Source organism: Pleurodeles waltl, chromosome 12 (assembly GCF_031143425.1).
Source record: "Pleurodeles waltl isolate 20211129_DDA chromosome 12, aPleWal1.hap1.20221129, whole genome shotgun sequence".
Taxonomy (NCBI): domain Eukaryota; kingdom Metazoa; phylum Chordata; class Amphibia; order Caudata; family Salamandridae; genus Pleurodeles; species Pleurodeles waltl.
The window spans coordinates 619,150,713-619,173,435 of NC_090451.1; the positions used below are offsets into that span (position 1 = coordinate 619,150,713).

General features: G+C 42.7%; 1 protein-coding gene across 1 annotated transcript in view; it reads right to left on the reverse strand.

The window, feature by feature from the left end:
- NUDT17 (nudix hydrolase 17) overlaps positions 1–18,559 on the reverse strand; it is a 118,892-nt gene extending 100,333 nt beyond the window's left edge. The window contains exon 1 of the mRNA XM_069217940.1: positions 18,242–18,559. Within this exon, the coding sequence (XP_069074041.1) occupies positions 18,242–18,316 (75 nt within the window). The 5' untranslated portion in view covers positions 18,317–18,559. The remainder of the gene's footprint in view (positions 1–18,241) is intronic.
- Between the last annotated feature and the right edge of the window lie 4,164 nt (positions 18,560–22,723).

Consider the following 22,723-nt stretch of genomic DNA (forward strand, 5'->3'; position numbering starts at 1 on the left):
TTTGGCAGAACCTACATTCCAGAATATGCACAACGCATAAAACCACTCTGTGACTGAATACGTCCAGACTTCTCATGCAAACACTAGACACCGAAACATAGATGCATTCTAAGAGCATTACAGAGTGACATGCTTGAAGCAAAACACACACTTGTAAACAAAACAAACTTGGTAATTAGCGTAATTCCTGGTGCTATTAGGTTCACCTATGTTACATTCAATGAAGGATACACTGTACCCATATCATACAATTCACATGCGTACTCCAATGTAGAACAACATTTTGCACCAACAGGAAAAATACTGACTGCTAGTCAGATGGCTGTCATTAAGAAGAAGCCAGTCTAACAGGGAAAATGCATTATTGTCGTCACCCCGATACCAGCCCTAGTGGCTGTAACAAAAGCAAGCGTTCCAAGCGCAAAAGCATTACATCCATGTTGGATTCAATGGGCAACCTTCTTGACTGCCACTGATGTCAACTATGTTTTCGACCCGAAAATACAGACCCAAGAATTCTTTCAATATGAATTTGAGTACCCCATGTCCACAGATATCATGCCTCTTGATCAATACAGAATCATCATTTACACTGATGGTTCAGCACATCAGCTGTAGGTACCAGTCACAAATACTCTGCGACTTGTGCAGCTGTCAGTGGAGTAATGAGGGATGGAGACTTCCGCCCTCTGCATACCTACACACAGACCCTATAGAACTGCACACCACAACTCTTAGAGCTTAAGGTTCTAATCTTGGCACTGAAGCACACGGATCCTGAACTTTCAACTTTGTGTGCGATTCGTACTACTGTGGGTTCTAGATTCCAAGGGTAACAACATAAATACAAATTCTTGTGGGGTAAGGTAGCTGATCTGAAAGAGAAGCTGCCACGGATTCATGGAGTCCATACATTGGGTCACCAACGTGTAGGATTACACGTTGTAGGAAACACATTGGCTGATGAAGCTGCCAAACCTGCAGTAGTTACAACTTCTGTTGCTGTGATTACTCATTCTCAGATGAGAATGGATTATAAAACATTGGCTGCTGTGAAAGCTTCAGCTGATGGCAATCCCTTACCAAAAGCATATCCCGCTAAATATTCCTACCACTTAAGTGCCCAAAACATTGCATTTGCAACAATTCCACTGGTGGGTGATCGCGTGTTCCTCAACCAAGACCAGAGATTAGATCTCATCAAAGCAGCGCATGAGGGTGTTGCTTCTGCCCATGACAGTGTGGCGACTACCATATCACTCTTACAGAAATTCTAGTGGTGGCCTGCTCTTTACAAACAGACCAAGCAATATGTCCTTTGTTGTGACATTTGCCAACAAATTAAAGGGTCCACCATTGAACGCCCACTGCAGACACCCCTCTTAATTTCCAACAAACCACTACAGAGTGTGCACCTGGACCACTGCAGTCCCTTACAACCAGATGGTGCATGCAAATACATTCTAGTCGCTGTAGACTCATGCTCCAGATTTTCTGAGGGTACTGCCATAACGATCTGCTGACGTGTGGACTACTATTAAAGATTTGCAAGTCTTTATCAGGACATATGTAGTCGCAGCATTCCACTCGGACCAGGGCCATGCCTTTGCCTCCCAGGCATACAGGGATATTATGGTAACAATAGGAGTTGGTGGTGCATTACAGTTCTCCCTACCATCCTGAGGGAAATTCAGTAGCAGAGCAGAAAAACTGAGACTCAAAGCAATCCTTAACAGCAAGAGTATTAGATTCTGATCGCAGCTAGTGTCACCACTTACATGGTGTCCAGAAAGCACTAAATAATCTACCCAGAAAGTCTTTGGGAGGATGTACCTCTTATGTAGTACTCTTTTGGATGTCTATGCATGTCCCAAATCTTGACGGCCCTGGCGCAGTGGTGGCAGAAACACTGTTTGACATAAATGAACATGTTGCTGTTGTCTAGGAAACACAACAGTTCAGAGATGAAAATTCATCCGCACATGCCATCATTATGGGAATAAGGGATTTGACACCATCCACAGGCTGAATTCCTAAACGTGGGCATCTGGTTAGTGAAAAGATACCTGTGAAGAAGTAGTTTGGACAATCATATCGAGCACTGGTTCCAGTTTTGGGAATACACAGTACCAGAACTGCAATTCTACCTCTGCTGCCTGGTTCTAAAGAAAACTGCTTTGCCTCAACTGACAATATCAAATTGCACCGTGTGGCCAATCCTGCACAGTAGACCTAGAGGATTGCCGGGTAGTTCCCATACCTCTCTCACTACCCCCATGGGATATACTTTTCAAGTATGCAACAGTGCTACAAGTATTTCCTCAAGCTTGGGGAGGGCGGAGAATGAACCTTTGTTGATTCCTGTCACCACTTAATCGACAATAATTGTCCAAGATGTACATTTATATTATTCCAATGCAACACAAATGGATGAAATTGTTTATTATAAACCACCATTCAGTACATCTACCAGTTATGCACCCACTTCAACTTTTGCACAAACTGATTCTAGTTACTTCGCAGACATTGATGACTTCTCTGCAAACTCTTCAGCATCTGCGACTGCATCTGTTTCAAGAGCATGTAAGCTTTTCAACTGGCTTAAAAACATGTACTTGGTTCGTCCATGGTAAAATCTTTCAATACTACTGACTAGGCTTGCCTTTCTGCTGATATATGGTCATTATCTTACTGAACGCTCTGCTGTTGAGTTGGTGGATGAGGTTTTAACACCTTGCCTTTTAACACATAGGCCCTCATTCTGACCCTGGCGGTCTTTGACCGCCAGGGCGGAGGACCGCGGGAGCACCGCCGACAAGCCGGCGGTGCTCCAATGGGGATTCCGACCGCGGCGGTAAAGCCGCGGTCGGACCGGCACCACTGGCGGGGTCCCGCCAGTGTACCGCGGCCCCATTGAATCCTCCGCGGCGGCGCAGCTTGCTGCACCGCCGCGGGGATTCCGACCCCCCCTACCGCCATCCAGATCCCGGCGGTCGGACCGCCGAGATCCGGATGGCGGTAGGGGGGGTCGCGGGGCCCCTGGGGGCCCCTGCAGTGCCCATGCCACTGGCATGGGCATTGCAGGGGCCCCCGTAAGAGGGCCCCTACATGTATTTCACTGTCTGCTGCGCAGACAGTGAAATACGCGACGGGTGCAACTGCACCCGTCGCACAGCTTCCACTCCGCCGGCTCGATTCCGAGCCGGCTTCATCGTGGAAGCCTCCTTCCCGCTGGGCTGGCTGGCGGTCTGAAGGAGACCGCCCGCCAGCCCAGCGGGAAAGTCAGAATTACCGCCGCGGTCTTTCGACCGCGGAACGGTAACCTGACGGCGGGACTTTGGCGGGCGGCCTCCGCCGCCCGCCAAGGTCAGAATGAGGGCCTTAATGTCCGAAGAGACTTGTCAATTGTGAGTATTTCAGCTGTTCCAGTTCCTGATGGCATTGTTTGGGATGAAGTATAGTATGATATCTTTGGCCCTACAGAAGTGATTAAAATTCCATTTGTATTCAAAGTATCTATGAATGATATTATTACACAGAAGGTTGTTTCTGGTGACTGGGATTTAAAAACAGTTGATTCTATGCTTTCTGAGCGTGAATATATTACACTGTATTTGAAAGTGAAGATGTTTATATGACAGCTGCGAATTACGTGGAAATGTTTTGTTATCACCATTGCAGACATCATTTTATGCACAGAGCTAGTACCCCAAGATTAGTTTATAATTACACACAATAGAACAATGTCCAACTCCACTGGTGGGGAATTCCAAAACATTAAGAGACAAGTTTGCATATTTTGCTGGTCAGGATGCATAGAATGCTGAATCATATTATTTCAAATTACCTCGCTCTAAAGCAAGAAAAATATTGCTAACAGACTCCAAATTGATTTATTCAGGTTCCTTTGTGCCCCAACTGGCCATTGGGGGATGTAAGTTTTGGAAGAAATCAATTGATTAAAGAGTGTGTGGAGGTGGGGGGGGGGGGGGGCACATGATTGGTAAATACAGGGTAGGAAAGCTTTATATAGAGTATGCCTTATTCCATTACAAATGACATTTTTAAATGACACAGCCCAGCACACAACTTGCCTTGGGTTAGCAAAAATTAAACAAAACTGAACACACCCAGTATTCCTACTTTTGCTAAATTTGATAATTGGCAAAATATTTCAAATGCCACTGAAGAACAGCTCAATAGTTGAGTTCAGGATGGTGCCTTTAATTCGTCACTTTCAAGTCCCAATGTGTGGGTATTGTGGCCAGTGGACACAAATGGTTGCCATGCAGGTTTTGTAAACTTCACACTGGGGTTTAGAGTGAGTCACCCAGTTCTTTTAACGTCACCACACAACACTCTGACACTGTCACAACATACAGTGTGGGAAAACTGTGCCAACAATGGTTACACTCTTCCACAGTAACAGCTGTAAAAGAACACATTAGTCTCCTTTCAGAAGATGAAGACTTACAAGATTTCTTGTTGGGCCCTAGAAATCCATGCTCAAAACGTTTTTTATATGCCATATATAATGAAATATGGAAGCTTTCGCAAATGGAAGCTGCAGCCCGCTTAAGGCAGACTGATGAGGAAAATATGGGGAAGGCTCTAGCTGTTGTCGATAATGGTATGAACACATTGTCCAACCGCATTTACACACTAAACAACATTGTACCATTTGCAACTGACATTGTTCAAAATTATATGTCATTTTTACACCATGGACAGAGTCAACTTAGGTCCATTATGCAGTTACGCTGGACGTTACATGTTCTTAAAAATGGCCACGTGCCCTGGAAGCACATTAACTTCAAAGACTTAATCGCAGCATTTAATTTAACACGACACCAATAGATAATGGAAAAAAAGAGGCAAGTAACATCATGCTTAACATCTAATAGTTAGAAAAGCTGCCTTTTACTGAAGCGGAATGGAGTGATTAATCTGCCAGTTTCAACATTCTAATTAACTTTGTGTTTGAAACATTTTCCTGTAGGAAGATTTGAACAATTAGGGACAATCACATCCACAAGATGTGGGAGTTACCTTTCAATTACAAATGTCTGAACGATGAGACAGAGGTCTTTCTCAGCAAAAGTGAATGCAAGACTTTTGTAAGTCATTCTATGATTTGTAAACAGGTGTCTTGCATGCCACATGTAATGCGGGCATGGCAAACCTGGCTTGTTATCTGAAGGGTATTTCTATTACTTTTATTCGCTCAGTGTTTCAATTACTTTCGAATGGAAGTTATTTAATAATGAGTGATGAAGGCTGCTGTGGTATGAAACCTGGAGTTGCCTTTCTCAGATGGTAACTTGCTGCAGCAATATGTTATTCCCCCCACACGAGATAAAAGTAGGCCTAACATTGCTACTTCAAATGTAATGTTTGACAAGCTAAGCAGACTGAAGGCTCTTTTGTTTCAAAAACACGTGACTCTTACATCAGCCTGAGAAACTTATGACTTCCAAGTGGCAAGGTCGCCTGCAGAGATACAGTCCCTATTAAATACCAACTTTCCCAAACACTTGGGTGAACTGGTGAGCGGGATTTTTAATGCATCCAACACTGCTGGGATTGTGTACTTCTTTAAAGGCTGTTGGTTCTGAGCATGTCAGCACTTTCCAGACTGTGCTCAGAGTTATGCCTTCAGCCATCCACTCACTTTTTTCGAGTGTTCTTGGTGGATTCCCAATAACTTTTGCACTAATTGGCGGTATTCTGCTGTTGCTATTTTTGATTCGCAATGACTGCCCCATCTCAAAGCGGAGTCACGGAGCTCCCATCAGCTCAACTGTGTTGTGAACGCATGATGAAGTATTTCGGAGCATCACTGTTGGACGAACTTGAACTGAATTGGTCACTGTCATGCAGACCGGTTCTCACCTGCATGCAGCCAATTTTCCATTGTCTGTGGTGGTTCTTTGAATGCGCAATGGAGGTGTGTCTTGCTGTACAGCTCGCACCTTCTTTGGACACTGATCTGTTAATGTTCTCAATAAGGGTTTGTTCCCTGACATGCCCATTGAGATTGTGGTTGTTGCGGAATGTATTCTATGAGCCTCCCCTTATGGATGTCATGGCTCCTTGTGCTTCTACATCTGGCAGTGGCACTGCACAGAGCGCCGCCTTCTCAGTCGAACCTGTGACTGAGGCACCTGCACATGTGTGCTCTGTGGATCTGTCATCTAATGAGCTAGTCAACTTGTCATCTGCTGAAGTGGAGGTCCTTCCTGGCTTTAATCTCCATTAATGACATCAGAAATTTCCTGCCGGATCATGAATGTTGCTAAATTTGACCTTTGCCATTTCTGATTCAAATTCTAAATTGTCCTTTTAATTTGGCCTGATCTGCTTTTCAACTTCGACATTTTACCTCTTATGTATATTTTAGTGGACTTTTATTGTCATAGTATTAAGTGTAGTTATATTAGGTCTTGAGCCCTGAACACTTCTTCGAACAATGGGAAGGGTAGGGTATCATGGGTTCATTTTAGAGCCTTGCTTGGGCACACTAATTTTAGCTTAGACCTGCACCTGCGGCCTTTTACACGGTTATTTAATTTATTCATTTTATTTTGTTCTAGCATGGCTTGCTTTTAGCAGAGATGTGTTATTGTCTAATCAGTTGTTTTTCTGCAAAAGCATTATTCCTTTGCACGGAATTTCGCTGTGTACCTCTGCTCAGGGCTGTACATGATAGTCTATCTAGTGTTGCCGCCGCAAGAGCACGGAGCCAGCCTTCAACACCTAGACAAATTATCATGTCCGGGATTTCAAACCATAAGATGTTTTGTTATAAAAACATCACACAGGCCTCAAAAGATCAGAGAGGTCATTCCAGCTAGAGGAGCCATCCTATGCTCTGTGTCACTTCACACCTTTGCTGATCCAAGCCGTGCATCCACAGCCAACAGAGCAGATGGCCAGCAGACCCCTGGTTTCAGTCATGGGGTGGGCGGGGATCCTTCTATGGGCTATTATAGGCAGAAAGGGCTATCACTGCTACGCTCTCACCTATATGCTAGTGGTGTAGGTAGGGTTTCTTAGACATATGTTTAATCCAGAACATTGGGATTGTTTATCGGTTTCTCACTCATGGTCACAATTCTAACTGTGATATGTTTCATCCTCCTAATAATTGCAGCTTGTGTCTTTTACCATAAAATGCAGTATTTTCAATATATTCATCTAAAGCTGTCCTGCATATCTCTGTCTGCCTTTGCTTGTGTGAGACTTGTGCAATTGAGAGAAAGGGACAAGATCTGCCAACCGCGACTTCCCTGAGGAGTCAGTGTCATGTTTTCTGGGCTGCCACAAATAACCTTTACACCCTAGGTTTTGGTGAGGTGGTGCTTTCCAGCCAAAACAGTTAGGCACACAGTCTCCATCCAGTGAGGGAACGACTCATTTACCCACACATAGCGGTGCTGCCGCCCGAAAACCCGCAGTCTCACCCCCATTAAAGAGTCCTATGACACCTTAAGATGCAACTGGTCAGGTTAATATTTTCACTTGATGTCCATAAAGTACTCATTCTTCAATTTCAGATCAGACGATTTCCAGTCTTGATAATTCTGCTTAAAGCCTGCAAGGCTAACTCTTGGGCGTCCATGGAGCGACCTTGCTCTGGACCACTGAGCTTCTTGGTATACAGGGTGTATATAAGTCCAGATGTTCCAAATCAGCTATTTGGTCAAATCTATTAGACAACCCAGCCAAATTCCAAACTAATACTAAATCTTGATTTGGTCTAGAGAAGTTAAAGGTAATTTGTTGAATCCCGGCTACCATACCCAAAAGTGCATGTTTTCTATGGGTACAGAGTAAAAGAGAATTTGTTTTATAGATCGAATATTCACTACTGCTATGTTTTTTGCATTGCCTTCAAATATTTTGGTCAAGGGAAACCCATCAACAGGATGTGGCTTGAGCAAAAACTTACATTTAAAAAATGTGCTCAACTCAATCATATAGGTAGAGATAAATTGGACATAACATCTTCAGCCTGTGATATTTAAACATTTACGGTGCCTTTTTTTCTGGAATATAAGTTGGACTCCCTGCCTAGGGTATTTGATTTTCCAAAAACAGGAAACAACCAGCCTTGGGCAGCACCACCTCATTTGGATCCTGAATGTCTATTTGTTTAAGGGATGCTTCTAGAGACAAATCAAATGCTACTAATCCTTCATTTATTGCAATATAGGGGCAATATATAATTCCTGCTTTCACTAAATGGAAGGAGTTTGCCATGAACACCTTCTGCTTATTAAGAAAACTCGTGGTTGACCGAGAGAAACCATATCCTCAGAAACACCATATCCTTAGAGGGCTGCACTGGTGAGGCTGGAGGCCACTAGGATTAAACCAAGATGAATAGTGCGCCCGTTAAAACCCATATGCTGCTAGCTTAGACTAATGGGCTGCTGGATGTCCCATCCCACTTCTTTAAGCCTCATCCCTTTTTCAGGTCACCCTGCTCATACTAAATTCTGCAATGTGAGGCAGAATACTAGCCCTGATCATAATCAACAAGGAGGGGGAGGGGGAATGACAGGGACAAAGCTAATAGCAGAAGAAGCCATGTCTAAAACTGCAACAGGAGTAAACTACTTGAACCATCCTTGTATGTAGGAGCCCAGAATAATGTCTGCCCTTAAAATGACAAGAATAGAGTGTGAACATTGTGCAGAAAGGGAAGCACAAGAAACACTTGAGCCCTCTGCATAGGTAGTGTGCCACTACCACTGGCTGCTTTGAGGTATAACAGAAGACAGATTTCTGTCCCAAAGAACAGATGTATTTCTGACCATGAGCCTATTGCCTCTGCCAGATCTGCCACTGAACCCTGAGAAGAGTTTCCCAATACCCCCTCAATTGGCCATGTAGGCTACAAACACACAACCCCATATACTCACAGGCCACTTCATTAACTATACCCCTGCTACCATACATCTCCAGTTTGAGAATGGCAAGCCTTTCAAAGAGCTCTATTGTCCCACAATGGCGTAAACGTCCAAGACACCACCCAAACCATTGAAACTGGTTCTACTGTACCAAACTGTAGAACAATGGAATGAGACACTATATCTCTTCACAGGTTCCCCAGTCAAGTTCCACAGTAGATTCTGGGATCCAGGAATGCGGAGATGGCGATGCTGGAAACCCAAACTACAAATGTGCCCTATTTAAAGGTTTGAGGTGGACCTCAGTCCAACAAACAGCTACTGTTTTAGCCATTATCAGGCAATGTCTGGACTGTAAGAGCTGGTGTTGAAACATTTATGCCCAGTATAGTGGTGGATATATCTGCCTTTTGGAGGTATCAAACAAGGTGCCTAAGACTACGAACTCTAACTTCTGGTCTGCAGTTGGATAAGATTACAGAGGGGTTGATGCAGTGTGGTTCCACCAGTGTGATAAGGATTTAGTTCATCCTTCAAAAGCCCATGCCAACATGGATAGAAAGCCCTGAATCTGAAAATGCTCAGACACCACAGGAAACACCAAAAGCCTCTGACACAAAAAAGGAGGGCTTTTGAAAATACGTTGTATACTTCTAAAGCAAACACTTTATCACGTACTACTCTCCCATTTATCTCTAACTCTGTGGCTGAAAGATATTGACAGTGCTGCATTGTTCTCTATGGAAACCTGTGTAATCTCTAATGCACCTAAAACGTTCAGCTATTTCCCTTCTGCCACAATTCACAGTCTCCCATGGCTTTCTGATTAAAAAAAAGACGTTAAGGCCTTACGCATTTTGGTATCTGTTTCGTGCAGTGGGATGGTGTTAATCTTTTGGTTACTGCTGGCCAAAACCTGTTTTTCGAAGCATTCACTTTGCTATTTTCTCATTTGCTTCTTACATTTGTTTAACTGAATTGTTATGAATAAATGCACCAGTGGATCAATACATGCCTGATAACAGGACAAAGATATTGGAGCAGTCTCATTGTTATAGACCTGTTAGACAATACAATTCTTCTATGGTCCATGCTACTGCTTCTATGGACTTGTATGCAGATTCTCAGTTGCAGAAGAAACAGCTGGAGACGCTATTTTTTATTTCATCAGACATGTTTGCAAGCAAGGGAGTTCCCACACCTGCACTCTGGACTGCCTGACTGGGTTCCTTCAAACAACATCTTTAAAAAAAACTTTGAACTCTTCCTATTAAACAATGGGGCAGGTTAGCTCTAAGCTGAAATCAAAAACGTCTCCATATCCATACTTATGTAATAAAAAAATGTAATGTTCGACAGCAGTTTTCACTTTGGTCCATCTGCAGTTAGGTAAATCATGTTAATTCACATGTAAATTAATAAACTCTACAAGTAATTTGCAAATAGCTTTCCCACAATTACACGTGTTCTATTCTGCATTTGTTACTTGTAAAGATATATTTTCTCCTTGTCTACATACAATGCCCATTTGAAAAAGATGAAGCCTGAGTCTTGTAGCTGTAAGGGCCTCCTTGTGTAAGGCAGCACAAGCGTATCCATTATAAGCTTCAAAATATACTTATACCATTGTAATGTCCAATTACCATCCAGCTTGTGTCTTTAAAGGGATACAAAATAATATTAAAGTCACCAGACACATAAAGCACTTAGGAATATCTGAATGATTTCAAATCAATAAGCAGTAAGACATAACCCATCAGTCAATAGTGGGCCTGAGAAGATGGCTAATGTAAAGGACACCTGACCTCTCTTAGCTTAGATAATTGCCCATATGCCCAAGATATTAGTTGAGTAGGAAGGAGCGCACAATTGGCACAGGTCTAGATGTAATGATAGCCTAGTTCCTTTCTCCTCCAATGACAGACCTCTGATTCTCACCGATGGGAATTTAAACTGAAGTACAAATAGAAGGCAGCAGAGACCGGATCTGAAAATGTTTCAGGTTATTTCGAAAACTCTATTTTTTCTCCTGACATTTGCTAGGAGCGAGAGTCACTGGTCCTAACGAAAGCCCCCACTCCTCATTAGAGGGTGATCAAAGGTCAGAAACATTTTGAAGTGTCATCATGAGACGAACTAATCCCCTTTATTTTTAACCCTACCTTTGGAGATCCAATAAATGCCTCTCTTCCCTCTGCCTTATCAGCCCCTTGGGTCGTTCATCTTTGTTGGCACCCACACCAACCCTGGCATTAACAACCCCATAAGAACCCTGGCATTAACAAAACACTTCAAGTTCTCTGTGTATCTTGATGACCAGTGCCAGAATGGGATCAATGATGAAGCATCCACACTCGAAGGTGGGTGAGAGCGTTCCATCCCATTAAGACAAAGCTCTGAGCAAGGGATATGAAATGAACCTCCTTGGTGCCAATGTGTATAAATAGGTAGGAGATTTGATATGCCGGCCAAATGTCACAGCCAGCACTCACCACATTACCAGGAAAACACACTCTTCTTAAGGTCTTCCATGCGCTATCACAAGCACAACAACACACCTCTCCTCAACAATTTACTCAACTAAATTGTCATAAAACATATTGCTGAACAGCAAATGCAGAGAACTCTAGAATAACACTTAAGCACAAACACAAGTCCTTGGACAACAATAAAGTATGGAAACAGCTAACATTTCTTAACAAAAAATGCATACGTTAATAAATCTCATAATCTTTATCCTCTCCTGGTGTCTTTTTTAACCTTTTTGACGCAGAGCTTTTGATCTAGGAATGGTATGTCCACTGGTCTTCTCATCCTTCTCATCTTTTACAATGCATGCCGGCACTTCACTCACTTTCGTACAACTTCACACATTTCAATCACTCAAGAGAACATTGTAGAGATTTACCTTTACTGGATCGGAAAACTTGGACAAGCCCTTCTTTACTACCCATCCTTACTTTACTCGCATCTAATCTCCCACACAAAAACCTCCATCAAAAATGTCTTGCATCTCCTTTTCCTTATAGAAACTGCCTCTCTTCACCCCTTTACACAACAAGACCCTCGGCTTCCTTGCTTTCATTAACTCAACAGGCACTTTGCCAGTGACACCAATGGGAGATGTGCGGTATGCCTTCATTAACTTGTCTATATCACTCCTTGATTGACTTCCTTGATGAACAGCCAACTGCAAACCCTCTTTTAAAGTACAGTTACCCCTCTTGACAAGTCTGCTGCTTTGGAGATAATACACAGAAGAATTATTGTGCTCAACATCACATATTTTAAGAAAATCCTTCATTACCTTCAACACAAATTCCAATCCACTGCCCGTCACAATGACCTATGGAATACCTTCCCTTCCCCACAATTCCTCTAGGAACTTGATCGCGTCTGTAGTGGCAACGTGATTGATAAATGTGACTTACAGCCATCTAGAAAAGTAATCCATAACTACCGAGGCATTTTTGGGATCCGTAGTTAGACCAAAGGCCCTGAAATATTCAACCCAACATTCTTCCATGGACCGTCCATTTTATCTGATTCCGTAGGAGTGTATATTACTTGAGTATGCAACTTTTCATTCCATGCACACACTATGCAGTCTCTTATATATCTCTCAACATCACTGTCAAGACCTGACCATCAGTACGCTTTCTTAATCTTGCGCTTAGGCGCACTTATACTGGAATGTCCATCATGCACCAATTCCAAAATGTGGCATCTTAAACTTTCAAGTACAACTAACAAGTCACTGCTCAACAACACCCCACCCATTGTAGACAATTATTCTCTGACTTGTTGGAATGACTCAGCAAAAACTGAGGCTTTACCTTTCCTAGGCCAACCCTCAGAATTATATTTCTTGACTTCCTTGAAAACCTTATCCTCTCCTACCGCCTGAACCCATTCTTCATGAGAAATACGACCTTCAGTGATCATGAAAACACTAGCCACAGTCCATTCTTTATCTCTCGCCTCAATCTCTCCACAATCTCCTACCAGCAAATAATCAACCAATAAATGTTTCTTTCCTGACATACTTTATTTTAGAACAGAATTCCATCATTCTCAGCACCCACCTAAAAAATCTGGCTGATGCTTAGCCAGTGCCCGTAGTTATGAAAACACCTACAAGAGAAAGATGATCAGTGCCGATTACAAATTCAATTCCCAGACAAACTTTATAAGATGGTATACACCTCATCAAGCTAGGGCTTCTCTTTTAATGGAGGAATATGATGTCTCTGCATCCCTCAACTGGCTTGAATGCTATGCTGACTTTTTTCCATCCCTGCATTGCATTAACACAGAACCCAAGCTGAAAGTACTTGCATTAGTGGTAATTATGCTTTTGTCTATGGTGTCAAATGGCTTCAATGCAGGAACTGTGGCTATGTTTTTTTCAATTAAATGTGTTTTTCAACATTAATTTACACATGCACTTGAGTAATACAAGAGTAATACTCCGCCAAACCCAGAAAAGAATGCAACTGTTCTTTCATTTGGGAAGTGGAGCATTTGCAGTGCCCTCTATCAATTGTCATTTTAGGTGACACACCCTTTAACCCATGCCCCAGATATTCAACTCCTTTCACATCAACTTTGCACTTGTCTCGTTTGATAGTCAATCCATTTCTTCTCAAAATACCCAAAACCCTATTGTGAGCTTCCATGTTCTCACTAAATACCAAGATGTCATCCTGGAAGTACATTACATTTTTGATGCCGTAAAATATATTGTGCATTGCTCTATGGAAACCAGTGGATGCTCCAAAGGGTATGCACCTGAATCTATATACACTTGCCAGAGTAATAAAAGGTGTAAGGGTTCTACAATCAGGATGCAATGAAATCTGGTGGTAGGCTGATGACAAAACTAATGTGTTGGAAACCTTTTACTACTTTGATAGTTGGCAACATGTCATTTATGGTAGAAAGAGGATGTCTGTCCACCCAAATCGACTTGTTCAAATCCCTAAGGTAGACAAATAATCTTTGTTGGAAAATGGGTTATTGGTAAGGGCAGGTAGGTACCTACACCTAGCAACAAGCCACTAACCTCCACCTAGGTACAGTTAGGTCTCAGTAAATTAATCCCAGCTCAACCCTTGGTAGCTTGGCAACGAGCGTCAAGGCTTAACTTAGGAGACCGTGTGTAAAGCATTCAAATATCACAAAACAGTAATCAAATAAAACACAGGAAACAGTTTAAAAATCCCAAACCAATTTATAAAAATAGTTTATATTTTTATCTTTAAAATGACACAAAAACGATTAAAATCGGTTCAGGGGAACCGGAGATATGAATTTTTAAAGAATTATTATTTTTCTAGCGCTTAGAAACAAAAAGCGCCAATCGGGTCATCTGGTTGCACCAGGACCGGGGCAAAGTCAAAGTTTCAGGCCGACCGCGATGGAACCCTGCTCGGCTACAAGTCGCGGGAGGCCTCGGTTAAAAAGTTACCTTCTGACTTAGTCTTTATTTTGAAGTTTTTCTTCACCGGGACGATCCTGCCAGTTGAATCCGACCTCCTGGAGCCCTTGTCCGGATACGCGATGTGGGTTTCCTCGGTGGTGATTTTTACCTTCGGACTTAGTCGTTTTTTCGAGATGAAAATCCTTCGACCGGAGTAAACCTGGATCTTGATCCGACGTCCGTGGAGCCCTTCTCGGATACGATGGCTGGGAGGTCCCGGTCAACTTTTTACCTTCGGACATAGTCTCTTTTTCGGATGTTTTTCCTTACCAGGACGAACCACGAAGTCAGGCCGGGTCGTGGTTGAGGCAAGCCGGCTAGAATTTCCGCGGCGGGTCGGTCCCTCTCTGGAGCTTTTTTTCAAAAATTCTCAAATCTTTTCCAAACTTCTGGGGCTTCACCCAGATGTTCTTTTAAGGTTCTTTTGGGGTCCACAGCTCACCCCAAGGGTCCAGAAGTTCTGTGATGGTCCTTGGGGGGTGCAGACTTCAACTCCCAGAATGCACCTGGCGCAAACTCCTTTTTGGCCACTGGACAGTGGTCAGCTGGTCACTTTTTCAGGAGTTGGTGCAGGGGACTCTGGATAGCAATTTTTCACGTGTAGCAAACAGGGAGTCCCCTCCTTGAACCAGTTGAAGCCAGGCAAAGTCCTTCTTGTGGTGAAGCCCAAGTGTGCAGCTGGTGCAGTCCTTTTGAGTGCAGGTTCCATGTGCAGGCCAGGGGTCCAGCAGGGCAGTCCTTCTTCTCCTTTAGTTCCTTCTTCTTGAAATTTGGTGGGGATCTGAGGTGTGGGGGCAGGCCTGCCAGTTTTATCCTTGCTCCTGGGTGAAAAGCAGGGGGGTCCTGGTTCTCCAATCAGGGACAGGGTCGTCCCCCTGTGATGACCACTTCCTGGGAAGTGTGGCAAAAATCCATCCCAAAAGGCAACATTCTCTAAAAATCCAACATGGCTGAATCTGATTTTTGGAGGTTACATCTGGCTGAGCCCACCCACTGGTGTGGCTAAAAATCTCCTGCCCTCTCCTAATCTAATCAAGGGAGCACCTAGTTGTCTGGGGTTGCAGGATGTGGGGGTGTTGCTGGGTGCTCCAGATGTCCTTCTCTGCCTTTGAAGACCAGTTTGGCAGCCCTCCCCCTTCCTGCCTCACCATCTGCTGAGGGGAGATTCTCTCCCCCAAGCACATTCCTTTGTGTGAAGCCAGGCCACTTCACACCTCATCAAGGCAGCCTGGCAGAAGCTGCTGCAGGCTGGCCAATCAGAGCACAGCAGCAAAAACAATGCAGAGCTGAAATTGGCAACTTTTTAGGTAAAGTCTAAACTTTTTACCTGAACAAGTTATATTAAATCCAACAACTGGAAGTTGTGGGATTTATAACAACAATTAATTTGATACCAAATTCTTGGTATGTAACATTTAAGGAGACTTTAAAATTTAAAATAAAGTCTGCCCATTCTAGCCTATGAAGGCCATTTACTTCCAAGAGGGAAAAACGAATTTGGCTGTTTTTACCTCACCAGGGCTTATAAATCTATTTTTATAAAGTCCCTGCTTATAGTTACATGGCACCCAGCCCTAGGGGCACATAGGGCACACCTTAGGGGTGACTTATATGTAAAAATAAGGTAGTTTAAGACTTTGGAAGTACCTTTAATTCCAAAGTCGAATTTGCCTATAACTTTAATTTAAAAGCAGCCAGCAAGGTAGGCTTGCTTTTAAAATGACACTGGGCACCTCAGCAGTGCACCTAGGTGTGCACCACCTATGCTGTGGTCCCTAAACCTACATGCCCTACCATATACTAGGGACTTATAGGTAGGTTAACTTAGCCAATTATAATTAGCCTAATTTGCATATCCATTTTACACAGAGCACAGGCCCTGGGACTGCATACTAGTGTGTATAATTGGTGTATTACTTATCTCCTAAGGGAGTATAGTCTCTATGGTATTTTTGACATTTGTGTCACTAAAATAAAGTACCTTTATTTTGTGACACTGAGTATTTTCTTTCATGTGTGTGAGTATTGTGTGACTACAGTGGTATTGCATGAGCTTTGCACGTCTACTTGATAAGCCTTGGTTGCTCAGCTACAGCTACCCCTAGAGAGCCTGGCTTCTAGACACTGCCTGCATTTTACTAATAAGGGATAACTGGACCTGGTATAAGGTGTAAAAACCATAGGTACCCATTACAAACCAGACGAGCCTCCTCAGAACCACTGTACTATATAGGTTACTTTTTACATTTTTCTTGTAATTGGTGACATTTACAGATAACTTGTGTAATGCCCGAATACCAGTCTTTCTCGATTTCCCCTGTTGATGTTTTCCCACTACATTTGATCTTTTCTATTTTGATTGAATAAATGCATGACACATTCCATTTGCATACTACTTTAATATCATTTTTTATGGGAGTGGTGTTGCATTTTATTTAAGGGACCCCTGTTCCTTTAAAGTTAGTTTACTGCTCCATTCTAGGACACTCTACTTACTGCATGACACTATGCCACACCAGTCGATGACACATCATTCTCCTTTATGCCATTAACTTTGAGCCATGCTGAATAGTAGTCGTACTAGTGTACAGCATGGCAAAAACACATTGGCAAAGGCAATAGAACTTGCATAGGCGAGACCTATTGGCTTTGCCAATGCTTGTTTATAAGGTATAAACATCAAGGTGACTTGCAATATCCTTATGTACGCAGGGGGTATTTTACCCCATATAATACATGGTCACACCACCAACTTTCCCACAAACCACTTAACCTTTGTGCATAGCTTCTGTCATTCCAAGCTATTAAAGTAGAGCAGAAGAAAGAAAAGCAACATTCCATTTTTTGCTTTAAACAGCTGCATTAATTATGCTCTGTGACCTGATCTGCCTTTCACCTTGGCTGCTAGCTCTGGCAGAAGGCATTGTAATGCCAGAACTCGACTGTAATAACACTATCATAGTCATTTTCTGATGTCTTTTCTTTATAATCAGTGACTTGGTGCATCACAAACAGCTGATTCTAAAGAAATTAGTGACTGCAGTTTATACAGAGATTAAAGAATCCATGTTTATAGCCTGTAACTCCCAGAGCGTCTTCAGTTGAAATGCTTCTAGTAATGACTGATGTGGAGCTGAGCTTCCCAAGATGACACACAGGAGTAGGTGTGTTATTAGAACTATGGTTTCCGAGCACAATTTACAGCTGTTGTACCTAATCGCTTTTGATATCTCCAGTGCAGTTCCAATTGGCATGAGTTGAGGGGCATGATGGGTGTGGGGCGCAAAGGGTATTCTTCCTTTTTACCCTCCTACCTTTATTTGCTTGGTGCATGATTATGCAAGGTTAATCAACATGTTATTTTCACATTTGAGCTAATTACTTTGTGTATGTAAATACCAATAAAAGATACTTTCAGACTGTGAAAACATGCTCCATTTCTCCCTATTTCACTTCCAATATATATGATTGTGTATATTTATCAGAGCCTGCAGTTCGCAAACAACAAGCGATTTGTATAGGGTTGATTGAAAGTGCCCAAGGCTGTCCCTGTCCCCCCCCAGAAATGTATTGTCTCCTACGCCCCTGCGTACTGCTTAATGCCGGGACAGATGCTATACACGGTTAAACCTGTAATCGTGCGAGTGGTAGTGTCACAGGAAAAAAAACGAAATTCCATAAAAACTCGTAATGAGCACGGTAGTCCGGCTTTAATGTTTATCTTTTAATTGTGGACGTTCTGGATTTATAAAGAAGTTTAAAAGAGAAGTGGCAGAATTCTATTAGAAACTGACATAGCTGCCGTCACAAGTTCAGACTTCCATAATATATGCTTATAACATACCTGTATAAACTGAGCGCACTGCGGCAGAGAGTTGTCCTTGGACAGGTAGACCAGAATCCTTTTAATCGAATCCATAAACAAAACACGAAGAAAAAATGGATACAGTGTGCGTGCTGCTCTGCAACATAAACCCGCCGTAGAACAAGTGCTACGCCAATAACAATTTTTTTTTTAAAGCTGAGCGTCTATCGCAGGACTCTGGCGGAGAAGTCACGATACCAACTGCACTCATTCGGTTCAAAACAAAACACACAAGCGAGCTGGATGCGGACTCTAACCTCCTGTCCCCGATATCTTTCACGTGGGTCCACTTCCTGCAAAGAGAAGGTTATAGAGATTATTTCTTCAACTGAATAGCAAAGGAAAGGGAGCCATCTAACGCACTGGTGGAGTACTGCATCTGTTCATCTTGGATTGAAATATTTACATATTCAATCTAAAATGAACAAAATGTTTTTACAGTTTAATGCAGAGAAAAAAAGATTGTGAGCAGTTGCAGCTAGTGACCTTTGAAACTTGGGGGGCATAACATGCCTGAAAAAGCATAAAAATACTACTAGACCCGTTAATCGAGTAACTTTTATAATCTACTCGATTTCATAGTAACATACTTAACTCGTAAACGAGTCTCAAAATGTGTGACCCTAGGCAAATATGTTATTTTACAGGGTCGCCTCTTTTTTAATTCTCACATGAGTGCGCTTTCAAATATGTGAGGACATTTCTGTACAAAAAACTCTTCTGTTTGATTAGACAAACATTTGCTCCATGTATAATGAGAATCTAGCCCACATATAGGTACAAATGATCCATGACTTGCCTCCTAGTTTACTAAGGGCATTGCCATCAGGTCAGGAGTGTTTCTCAGTTTATGTTTAAACACGTCCTTTTAATAAATATATCACTAAAGCATGATGTTGTAACACACTGTCATTTGCGGCCAGTACATTTTCAAGAAATGTCCAAAAACCTTCCCTCTAACTTGCAGCTTCACTGATAAACTATATAGTGTATTAACAATGATCTGTTAAAATTGGGTTTCAGATAACATATTTTTCATTTGCACATCGCCAAGTAAAGTATTCTGATTTGTTTTCAGCCTATTAAAATGTTTTTCTCATCACACAGAAGTACAAAAAATTGGATTTCACAACTATTGACATATATTTTGAAATGTTTTACAGTTGACTTAGCTATTTAAATGTTGTGTTTTAGGAAAACCTGAGACCCTGCAGCTCTTAATTTCACACTTTTTACAGCAGGTCAGACAGATCACCTTACAAAATCCTGGAACTCTGCAGTCAGAAGGAAAAACTACAAACTGACTTTTGACCTCTGTCTGTTAACACAGAGCAAATGTGACAAGAACAAGATGTATTGCTCCCATACTTTCTGACTGAACAGAACACCTGTTCTTAGTCAACTCGCCAGAAGAGACGAGTATGTGATAAACAGTGGCGGTCGGCAGCTTTAGGAGGGAGGGGGGTGGGCGGGGCACACACACACTCATTCTTTCACACACAGACACGCACACACATCCATTAACAACACTCATACCATTCAAACATGCACGCACGCACCAAACATTCAATTTAAAACATCACAAACACACACACACACAACACACACCTTCAGCCTCCAGGTCCCAGGAGGGTTGGGACTGCTGCCTTCCCTCATTGGCTGACCTGAGGTCAGCCAATGAGGGAAGGCAGCAGTCCCAGCCTCGTCACAGAATGGGATGGGGTCAGTGAGACTGCTGACCCCACCCCACTGTGACGAAGTGTCACTGATTGACACTCGCCCTGGGCGCTTCAGGGCTTAAACCTGAAGCACCAAGGGCGAGTGTCAATGGGTGACGCTTTCCTCGTCACCCAGGGGAGGGCCTCGAGGCACCTTTGCTGGGCTGAGGAGGTCACGCCCATAGGAGCTGTAACCTCCTCAGCCCAGCAAAGTTCAGCTCAGGCTGCCAGGAGTCTGTGCAAATCGCGCATGTCTGCTCCTGGCTGCCTGACCTGAACATGAAGAGTGTCTATCAGGCTGACCTTTGTTCAGCCTGACAGGCACTCTTCATGAGGGGCAAAAGGTGGGGGGCGTGGCCCTTCCGCCCTAAAGGACGGGCCGCCACTGGTGATAAAAATAACTCGACCTGATAAAATATGACTAGCCATAGCTAGTGGGCGAGTAGATTTTTCGAGGTCAGCTGAAGCTATATGCGTGAACAAGCGGAACTGTCCTGCAGCTGTCACCAGACAATTATGTGATCATCACTAGACAGGGCTTTTGGCTCTGCCTGCAAGTTGGGAGCTATGAGCACCTCCTTTGATTAGGCAGAACATGTATGCTTGCACAAAAAGTGCTTGCTTTCCACACAGCTGTGATAATTTTGTTTATTTATCCAGCTGCCTAAAATTGGACTTTCAGGGGCGCACACAACATGACATCGTAAAGCTATTAAGGTGTCTTAGATAACCAGATAATTTATGGTGTTTTTCATTGGCATCAGCACAGATGGTAGGAGGGCAGTCACTAACCTACATTAATGTTTAGGTCTGGCTCCGTAGTGTAACTGTCACATCACTTTTTAACCTACATTTATATTATTCTACAGTTCTTTGCTTGCACACAACTACATATTCATTCCCATGCTATTTGCTTGTAATGCTTTACATTACCATATACCATTCCTTTAAAGCCATACCTATTGGCATTGCCAATGCTTGTTTTTTTTTGTAGTAAAATGGTGGCTGAAAATTGCAGTTAGATCACAATATGTAAGATTTTATTTTAAAGCACAACAGCAGACATTGAAAGCCTTCATAGAATATAATCCGGTGACTAAAGTATCACTGAAATGGTAAAAAAAAGACCTCAAGCCCATGAGCACTAATATTGATTCAAGCGCCAAAGAGTTCCATAGAAGATAATATGTTTTTCGACTAGATTTTTCACCAACCCCAGATCCATATTTTTGGGGTGGGGAAGGAGAGCTTCATTCCTTTTTGGCTTACGAAAGTAAGATAGATGACGTGTTCAATAGGCTTTACTGTAATGTCACCATCAGACCAAAGTTTGTGTGCTGTCATTTCACTGATAGTATAGAAAAGTGATGAGTGAATTGCTTGAAATAAACGCAGCAACTGGTAATCACTTGGGGCTGCATGCCACTCCATTGTTATTTTGCACACCGTGTCACCTTAGTTTGGACTCAACCAAATGCATATCTGTCCCAACCCTGCTCCACTGGGAACTGTAAAGTCCAAACTGGCATGCCAGGTCCTCCCTGAACCAGAACACAAGCAACTCAGCACCAATTTCACCTTTATTAGGGCTAATAAGCCAGATATCACTTTGTTCCAGTGGCAGAGTGGACAGGAACGCAACCTTGAATAATTACCAATGGATGAGAATAATGCAAGCTTTCCATCCATCACTTTTTTGTATACTTTATCGTGCCACCCTAAGTGTGATCAGTATGACTGGACTTGGATCCCGGGCACAGTGTGTCACTGGAACCAAGCTATACATGTCTGATAATCTCTAACTCAGGCCAATTTGGTGATGGCTTGTGTTCCATTTCAGGGAGGCCTGACAGTTCGAGCTGGACTGTTCCCATTGGAGCAAGGTCAAGACTGATTTGGATATGTCTGTGTCCAAACTGAGGTAGCATGGTGCACAAAATAGTGATGGATTGGGATGCAGCCTAAGTAATTATCTGTGGCTGACTTTAATTCAAGTATTCCATACATTACTTGTTTGTATACTCTATTAATTTAACAGACGCCAACAGCATGAAAATAAGTGGGTTAAAGCTAGAAAAATGTGGTCATAGAAAGCAACCTGGCAACTAGACTGAGTAGGTATGCAACACATACAATACCACACTATGCAATGGCACTACTAGTAAACACATTGCCTTCTTTTACAGCTGTACAACTTCCCCAGCATCAATGACAGCTCCAATCAACATCAGAACAAAGAAGAGGCACTACAAAAAGAAACAAAATGTAATTTTTAACCAGCATCATACCTGTTATTAAAATTGCCTACTTATGACAGCTGCTAATTAGCACAGCTTTAGAAAACCTGAATAAGTGTCTTTCACTGTTCTCAGTCGCCCCCTCTAAAAACTGTGACATAAGCCAAATTTGCCGGCAAATCCGGGACGCATGGTCACCCTAATCAATGCAGACTTTCCTATAGAACATATCCCACTAGTCACAGAATATCTATTGCCAGATGGCAAGCCAAGCGAGGTGTACCATATCCAACACATAGGGAGGGAATCCGAGGATGGCCACCTCAGAAAATGTGGAACTACACCACATCCCAAGCAAGCAATTTCCTTCATCGATATAAATACCAAAGAAAATTTCAAACCAATATTATCACAAAAGAAATGCAAGAAAGTGAGGAAATGACATAAACATTAAAGGGTGTGGTGTCACTTGCCAAAACTGGGCAGAAGTTATATCCGATGTGTGC